At 31.7% G+C, this 8,786-nt stretch overlaps 1 protein-coding gene across 1 annotated transcript in view; it reads left to right on the forward strand.

Annotated features, from left to right (window-relative positions):
* LOC149948625 (uncharacterized) overlaps positions 1–8,349 on the forward strand; it is a 34,868-nt gene extending 26,519 nt beyond the window's left edge. Inside the window, exon 3 of the mRNA XM_090172297.1 lies at positions 7,856–8,349. Within this exon, the coding sequence (XP_090028423.1) occupies positions 7,856–8,119 (264 nt within the window). The 3' untranslated portion in view covers positions 8,120–8,349. The remainder of the gene's footprint in view (positions 1–7,855) is intronic.
* Positions 8,350–8,786: the final 437 nt, after the last annotated feature.

Below are 8,786 nucleotides of genomic sequence, written 5' to 3' on the forward strand. Positions count from 1 at the left end.
CGGCAGAATTCTAGTGAAGGTAGTACCAGGCCACGGCTATAACGAATTAAGCCACGCCTTTAGCGTTTCCATAAACTGTCAGATTAAACTTTCGAGAGTAGGTAGTACCAGGCATTTTTTAATCTGCGAATTTCTTAAGATTTAATTGTGGAATGGTTGCCTCAGGTAACAGAACTAAAAGTTTTTAATCGCATCAGAGTTTTAAATAGAACCCAATATCAATTCCTATATTTTATGTATATTAAACAGGAAACTGTCATTACCTTGTACCAAAATTATCGGGTAGCAATTCGAGAAACATTCGTATAAATTAACTTAATTTAAATTCCTGTATGGTATAGGGAATAGAATTCGGGTCATTTAAACTTATGGCTTACAGTAATTTTTCCAATATTCGAAATTACTACGTGATTGGTGAAAAATTCCATCGAACGTTTAATAACGATATAATGAAAAACCATTTGCACGTACCAAATCCAGACGTGAATGAACAAAAATCACTTCAATGTTACGGGTTCCGTCCATAGGTAATTGAAACGAAACAAGACTTAATTAAAATACGTGAACACGGTAATTAAATGCACTGTAGATTCAACTTAAAAGTTAAGTTGCCTTGATAACGATCGAGGCTTAGCGTAGTTCCTAGGAATTAATGATAATTTCGTAAAAAAATTGTCATTAATAACACTTGTCCTAAAATGGTAATAGAGCGATCTCATAACGAAATACTCCCGCGGCTTACGTAAAATCTTACCAAGTACTATCTCGACCAATAATAAGAGAGGTGAATAGTTGGGCTGGTTTTTTCCGATTGTATACCATTGGACCGAATGTACCATTAAACCGAATTCCAATCGACCGAAAACCGCGTTTTGCGCGGTTTTCATTCAATATAATGTTAGGGATACATTTTATATAAATATATATACATACAACTACTATACATTCGACCAAATCATACGATTTTAACCTAACTTAACCTAACCTAACCTAACCTTACATTACCTAAGCTCAACCATAACTATACCCTATAATATAGCCTATACTATACTATACTATACTATACCCTATACTATATAGTGTCGGTTTGACTTATAAAACGTGCAAAGTAATAAAACGGTGCCGCGCACTCACTTCGCTAGAGCGCTGGGGGCGCGCGGCGCCACCCCAACCCTATTCTTGCTATTACGATGGGCCGTCTATAACAGGGTTTAAAAAAACTCGTTTTTTTTAAAAAATACCCAGCCCAGTGGGTTTTTTCGGGTTTTATTGGGTATTTATGGTTTTTTTTTTTGGGTATTTATGGGTTTTATTGGGTTTTTTATTTTAAAAATATTAAATATATTATGTTTATTAAATATATTATGTTTATTAAATTATTATTGTTTATTAAATATATTATGTTTATTAAATTATTATTGTTTATTAAATATATTATGTTTATTAAATTATTATTGTTTATTAAATTATTATTGTTTATTAAATATATTATGTTTATTAAATTATTATTGTTTATTAAATATATTATGTTTATTAAATTATTATTGTTTATTAAATTATTATTGTTTATTAAATTATTATTGTTTATTAAATATATTATGTTTATTAAATTATTATTGTTTATTAAATATATTATGTTTATTAAATTATTATTGTTTATTAAATTATTAAATATATTATGTTTATTAAATATATTATGTTTATTAAATATATTATGTTTATTAAATATATTATGTTTATTAAATATATTATGTTTATTAAATATATTATGTTTATTAAATATATTATGTTTATTAAATATATTATGTTTATTAAATTATTATTGTTTATTAAATATATTATGTTTATTAAATTATTATGTTTATTAAATTATTATTGTTTATTAAATTATTATTGTTTATTAAATATATTATGTTTATTAAATTATTATTGTTTATTAAATATATTATGTTTATTAAATTATTATTGTTTATTAAATATATTATGTTTATTAAATTATTATTGTTTATTAAATATATTATGTTTATTAAATTATTATTGTTTATTAAATATATTATGTTTATTAAATTATTATTGTTTATTAAATATATTATGTTTATTAAATTATTATTGTTTATTAAATTATTATTGTTTATTAAATATATTATGTTTATTAAATTATTATTGTTTATTAAATTATTATTGTTTATTAAATATATTATGTTTATTAAATTATTATTGTTTATTAAATTATTATTGTTTATTAAATATATTATGTTTATTAAATTATTATTGTTTATTAAATATATTATGTTTATTAAATATATTATGTTTATTAAATTATTATTGTTTATTAAATATATTATGTTTATTAAATTATTATTGTTTATTAAATATATTATGTTTATTAAATATATTGTGTTTATTAAATATATTGTTTCTTGAAAATATATTATATTTTCAAGAAACAATTTAAATTTACAATTTTACATGTGAAAAGGCAATGAAACTTGTGAAAGTCTATAGATATCTCCGCGTTGAACCAAAACACTGGTAATAGGCTAATAGTCTAATAGAGTAGTAGCACTCTGTAGCTTTGGCCATGGCCGCCATTTTAGTCGCAAATTTTTATCTATAGAAAAGAGCATGGGTGACGTACTAGGACGTCACAGTGCCATTACTCTATAAAGATCTAGATATAAGGTTGTTTAGATAATAAAAGTCATAAAAATCTTACTCTTAGTAAGTTAGTCTTTTTAAGTTCTTAACAAGTTGTAAGAATATTTTTAAATTTCTAAAATAATAAACATCTAAAAATTTTCCACTCGTGTTTTTTAAAATTCAAAACTTTGAATGTGGGTTTTTTAATGGGGTTTTTTAAGTGTGTTTTTTTAAGTGGGTAATACCCAAAAAAAACCATAGGTTTTTTTGGGCTGGGTTTTTTTTTAATTCGAACCCTGGTCTACAACGCAACCTAGAGGACAGTATCTAGCCAAACGCACCAAGTCCAATCCGATATTAATCCAACCTAACCTAACATAACCTACCAAATCAGATATGACTTAATTAGGTTGAATGGGACCGAGGGGCTAACCACTCTTAGAAAGTCTGTACACCGGATTACGCTTAGATTAGCACTGCCAAAGTCAGGGACTTCAAAGATTATGCGTAATCCCATTAGTACAGTCAAAGGTACGGCTCTGTACACCGATTACGCGGGGTGATCAGCCCCTCGAATGGGACCCCGCCCACTTTCGTGCTATTTTTATAAGTATATTGGCTATATATTGATTCGGTCGAATGGGAATTCGTTTGTATGGGATATAACTGTTTTTCCTACTAGATACAAAATTAAGTGTCTGGTCTCCCCCTGTCACGTGACCCTCGTTATCAAATTCCCACGAGGTGATTTCATTTCGTTTTCAAACCAAGTAGGGAAATAACGTTTAACCCAATTTAATTAAATTAGTTTTTTGTACTTGGTGTTTTCCTTCATTGAGCACTCCCCTCAATCACAGAACAAAGGTAATAAATATTAACCTACATAAGTAATGATTAAAAATCAAAAATTACATTAAAATAAGTTCGATTATGCCGAAAATTGCCCCGGAACCAACGTGCGCTAACATTTATTCCTTTCGATCGAGGCAATTTAAAAAATAAAAATTGCGTATAGGTAATTAAAATGTATAATAACTTGCGTAAAACTCTTTCCAACGATAAAAATATAACGGCATTAAAAAAACCTTCAAAAATATGTTGTAAAAAAATCTTTAAAGTCGTAAACCTAAATATAAAGATACCGTAATACGTCTCTTAAAAACTAAGATATTACACTTCCCATAAAAAGATGATTAACCTTTTTTTTTAAAGCTAGAAAAACTGAGGGAAGATTTTGTAACAATAAAGTATTACAGGAAGAAAAATATGTGTTTCATGGTTTTCATTTAAACCACCCACGAACTGCCGAAAATCGCGCGGGTCAAGTACGGATTATAAATTGTATTTGCCCAAATAGTTTCTAAACTACGCAAAAAAACCCATTTCTTAATTCTGCTTTACTGTAGGCGTACTTTCCATAGGCGTTTTTCGAATGAGGTAGCGACACCAGACGGGAAATAAGTTCGTCTGATAAAGTTTAAAGGGAGTATACTCTAAATTCAAAAATCGTGTGTTGATGTGAAATTCGTTTATCCACAAAAAATATGGAACGTCATACACCCTTTAAGAACTTTTTACAGCTATAAAAACTTATTTATTTTTGCAATTATGTTTTTTGTTTATACTATTATTTGTTGATTTTGTTCTACTTTCTAAGGTAATCCGCAGATTTTTCACATCATTAATTTTTAAGTGATCGGTTTTACGAAAGTGATAAGCGTTGCAAATACAGGTTCAAGCTCATAAATGGCGGATAATAACTATATTCACTGTCAACAACCCCCTAATTTGCGTAATAATTATTTCGAAAATATAGGCAGAAAGTTGACGTAAAAAATCTTATCTATATAAAAATAAACCTTGCAAATTAATTATATTTAAAGAGACACGATTTTAATTATAAATTATCAACGCCTTATAAAATGAAATTAGTACGTTGCTCGAAGGTGTGGCCTATTTTCGTTGCCATGGTAATGCGTTGTCGGCCATGACATTAAGACGCCCACGGTGGTCACGTGATTATTTAGTAAACAGGATCGTGTGATATTTTGCGTCTTCATGGCGGCGGTTTGCCTACGACGATACGAGAAAGCACACTAATACGAAATACCAATTCCAAACGATCGACAGAGGGTCCTTTTGATCGAAGTGAATTTTATCGAAAATATGTTTGATCGACAAAAGTGACAGCATCCGTAGTAGACTTTTCTTATCAATATCATTTTTTTTACTGAAATGTTTGATAAAAGTTCAAAGGTTGCAAGTTAGGTTAGGTGAAAAAGTAATTAAACATAATTTTTTTTAGTTTTTAAGTTTAATGGTTTCGATGCCAGTAGGTACGATTTTACTAGTTACGATGTCAGTAGGTGGGATTATTTTATACACCCACCGTGATTGTAGATAATGGGAACAACCATTGAATTGGGAATAATACTGCTAGAATTACAATTACAATTTCGGTTGCCATGGTTACGCGGTACCTAATCTGATAAGACTGTGCGAAATTCATCTTTATAATTAGGCGGTAGCGCCATCTATATTTTGTAAAGTTATATGGCTAAAAATAAAAAATTATTAGCTAACTCACCGTAACTTGAGTTAAAAAGGATCGTGTTGACAGAATAAAATTATTTTTAAACAACTTCAAAGGTTTTTTTGTTACGAGAAATCATACATTTCAATTTCGCATCAGATTTGCGAAAAAATTAAATTGCAATATAGTTGCCACCAATTGAGACAGATGCCCCCACGGTAGAACGATAAAGTTGATAAAGTCTCCTTATGGAACGAAATTGGTCCCGCGCTGGCCAGATTTAGTTGTACCTCTATTTATTCCCAACCCAATGGGAACAACTAACGAGTTTAAGTTTTAAAAAAAAACCGCATTGCATTGATTTGTCGATCAACATTGATATTTTACATTTCGATCATATAGGAACGAATTTTCGAATGTCGATCAAATGCACTTCGATCAAAAAGACCCAAATCAGATGCGTTTACGTATACTCTGTTAACTCGAATACAATCTTGGTATTAGGAATTCGCGCACTAAAGATAAAACTATTCTGAGAATTTTCTTAAAGCCATCGCAATTTCTAAATACCCAAAACACACAGAAAACATATATTTCAAATAAATCCCTTACATGTTCCGATATCTTACTTAGCATATTTAACGATTTGAATCTCTCTATTATATATAATATCCCGTTTCAAAAACGAACAAAAAAAGTCGTACAAATAAAATAGCGAAACGAATCCACACGGAAAAGATCAGCCTTTGGAATAACGACTCCTAAATATGATTTAAAAAATACCTTGACATTTTCAAATAATATCCCCCCAAAAAAAAGGGTCCAGCGAAAGGTAATATAAATAAGCGTCGTATTCAAAGGGCCCAAAATATGAAGTTCTTTTTTATGTATCTGAACCGTAATAAAATAGGACTTAGTACGAGCCGACCTGAAAGCGGGAGACTGTAAATCTGGTAATAAGGATATCATCTAGCTCCTCTTTGACTCGTAAATTCCTTTATTTAAATAAAAAGATTCCACCGCGAAAATAAACATGTCTCCAATGTTTTCCACTCTTACGATAGAAAAAAAGAGAGGGGGAGAGAAAAGAGGGGAAAGTATTTTTTTTAAAAGCTTGTCTTCCAAACGTAGAACGTTAATTTAGCAACTTAATATTTATTAGTTCGGAAAGTATATTTTTAATGGCTTCCTACCTGTCGACGGTCGGTGTACCGCGGGGGTTTCAAAGTAGGGATTTGTAAAAAGTTTCGAAAATTAATACCATCCAGTTTGCCGCGACTTCGTAACAAATATGTACACTCGAACGTCGCCAGTCTTCGTGGGAAGGTTGAAAGTATCCTTAACGAAGTTGCGATGGCATTTTGTAAAATCCTTGCGAAGGGATTACGATATAAATGCAATTTATAAAAATGAACCGTAAACACTGCTAATGGCGTACTGGTATAATGGAATTGTTATCTATTAAATTCAAACGGTTTCGTATAGTATACTATTGGTGTTGGTCCATTTGATCGAAAAATATGTGATCGACAGTCGATCATTATACGTTGCAATTGATCGAAATTCCATTTGATCGAATCCCATTTGTCATTTGTTTCATAAGATCGAACCTTCAAATGATCGAATACTATTTGATCGAATTCAAAAGTATTTATAGTACCAGTTGGTATGTTTTTATTTTACCGAATGTCAATATGAAGTGCAGAAGGAATAATGATGGAATAATTCATTGCTTTAACTGTATTAAGCCACAAAGATGAAGAGATTTTTACTTAATACACTATATGATGGAATTTTTTATGACATCGACGATAACGGCCCGTTGTTTTTGATATATATAAATAGGGTCAGGTTAGGTTAGGTTAGGCTAGGTTAGGTTAGGTTAGGTTAGGTTAGGTTAGGTTGATGTACGCGCGCCGTAGGCGCGTATGCACCGTTGCCTTTTCGATTTACTCCCAAAAACTAGTAGCTTTACCCTACAGTAGCTTTCGATCAAATGCCATTCGATCAAATGGGACCCGTTCGATCATTTGGGAATCGATCAAATAGACTCAAACCGTACTATTTGTGGATTACGACCAAATGTCAGCTAAAACTTTACGTTAAGGTACACGCAATTTAATTACAAAACTTTAAACCATCTGTCGTATAAGGCACGTATTATACCAGATCATTTGTGGATTACAGCGTTTGGGTTTTCCTCAAAAAAATATGGGAGAGGAATAGCAACGTTAGCTTTGACAAAGCTTTAAGAAGGATTTCGAGATTGTACAGCTATAGGTCTTTGCGCGGACCACTTCCGGTTATTTATTTGGATAGGCGAGGCTTAAGTCGTACCATTACCGGAAGTTTATAGGTCTAAATTACCCCCAAGAAGATAAAATTGATCGTGTTGTTATTCCTCTTCTATATTTTCTGTGGTTTTTCCTATACAGCGAAATTCACTTACGCAATCATTTTGCTGTTTAGAATGACTCAAATTTATTTAATTCCTTATCCTAAGTTTATCATCATCAGCTAGGCTAGTACCCAAGGCACCACCTTAGGCCTAAGTCATCAAACGACTTTTAAGGCCATTAATTCAGGTGGCCGGGTTACATGGCGTAGGAGGGTTTATCTTACTCACTGACATTTAACCAATCAAGTTTGCGTTTCTAAAAAGAATTCGTTTGTCTTTCGTAGGTCAAAGTGTGGTTCCAGAACCGGCGAACCAAGCACAAACGTCAAAAGCAGGACGACGAGGACGAAAACGGACAAAAATCTCCGGGCGACGGATCAAATCAGGACGGAAAATCGCGATCGACCAATTATGGCAGTTCGTCGGAATCCAATCAGAACCGTCGCGAAGGTAGCCAACAACGCGACAGCCAATCGCACGACGAGGACGGTGACGACATGGACGCCGAGGACGAATCCGAAGAGGAGGAACTGTGTTGCGACGCGTGACGTCACTCACCCTCGTATCTCACGACATTTACCACACTTTCTCGAACGGGTTAAACTAACTAGTTCCTCAAACAGTACTAAAAAAATTAAAACGCCGAAAAATTTAGTTAATCAAAAGACGAACTGCGCCATCTATACGTGGCCTTTTGACCATTTAATTTATCTAAGATACCACTTATCACGCCGGTAAAAGCGAGTACCTTAATGCACGGTAATAAGTACGACGTTATTGAGCGAATTTGTTAGGTTTAATCCCAATCGCGAAGTTGTATTATTTTCTTTAAAACGAAAAAAAGACAATTTTATTTATTGTAAATAGGAATAAATTTAATAGCGCGAATCAAGTTGTATAATTTAGTAATCTTCGGATTGGTTATTTATATTGTACGTCGTTCGATTATTGTGAAAGCTAAGGCTTATTTAGTTTCTTTGCACTCGCGATTGTTATTCTTGAGACTTTACTTCTAGTGAAACGTATAAAACAGCCAACATGGCAAACCTTCTACTAGATTAATATAAGACTGATTTTTTTTAATCGAAGGAGTTGCGATAATTAGGATCTGAACCAAATTTTGGTAGCTTCCCATTTTTAAAGGGAATATAACCTTTATTATTTCTGTCGCCCTGACCAATGGGTAGTGCTCGGCATTCGATTAATTTTTATCCA

This window comes from Leiobunum rupestre, chromosome 4 (genome assembly GCF_980474605.1).
Source record: "Leiobunum rupestre chromosome 4, qqLeiRupe1.1.hap1, whole genome shotgun sequence".
Taxonomy (NCBI): domain Eukaryota; kingdom Metazoa; phylum Arthropoda; class Arachnida; order Opiliones; family Sclerosomatidae; genus Leiobunum; species Leiobunum rupestre.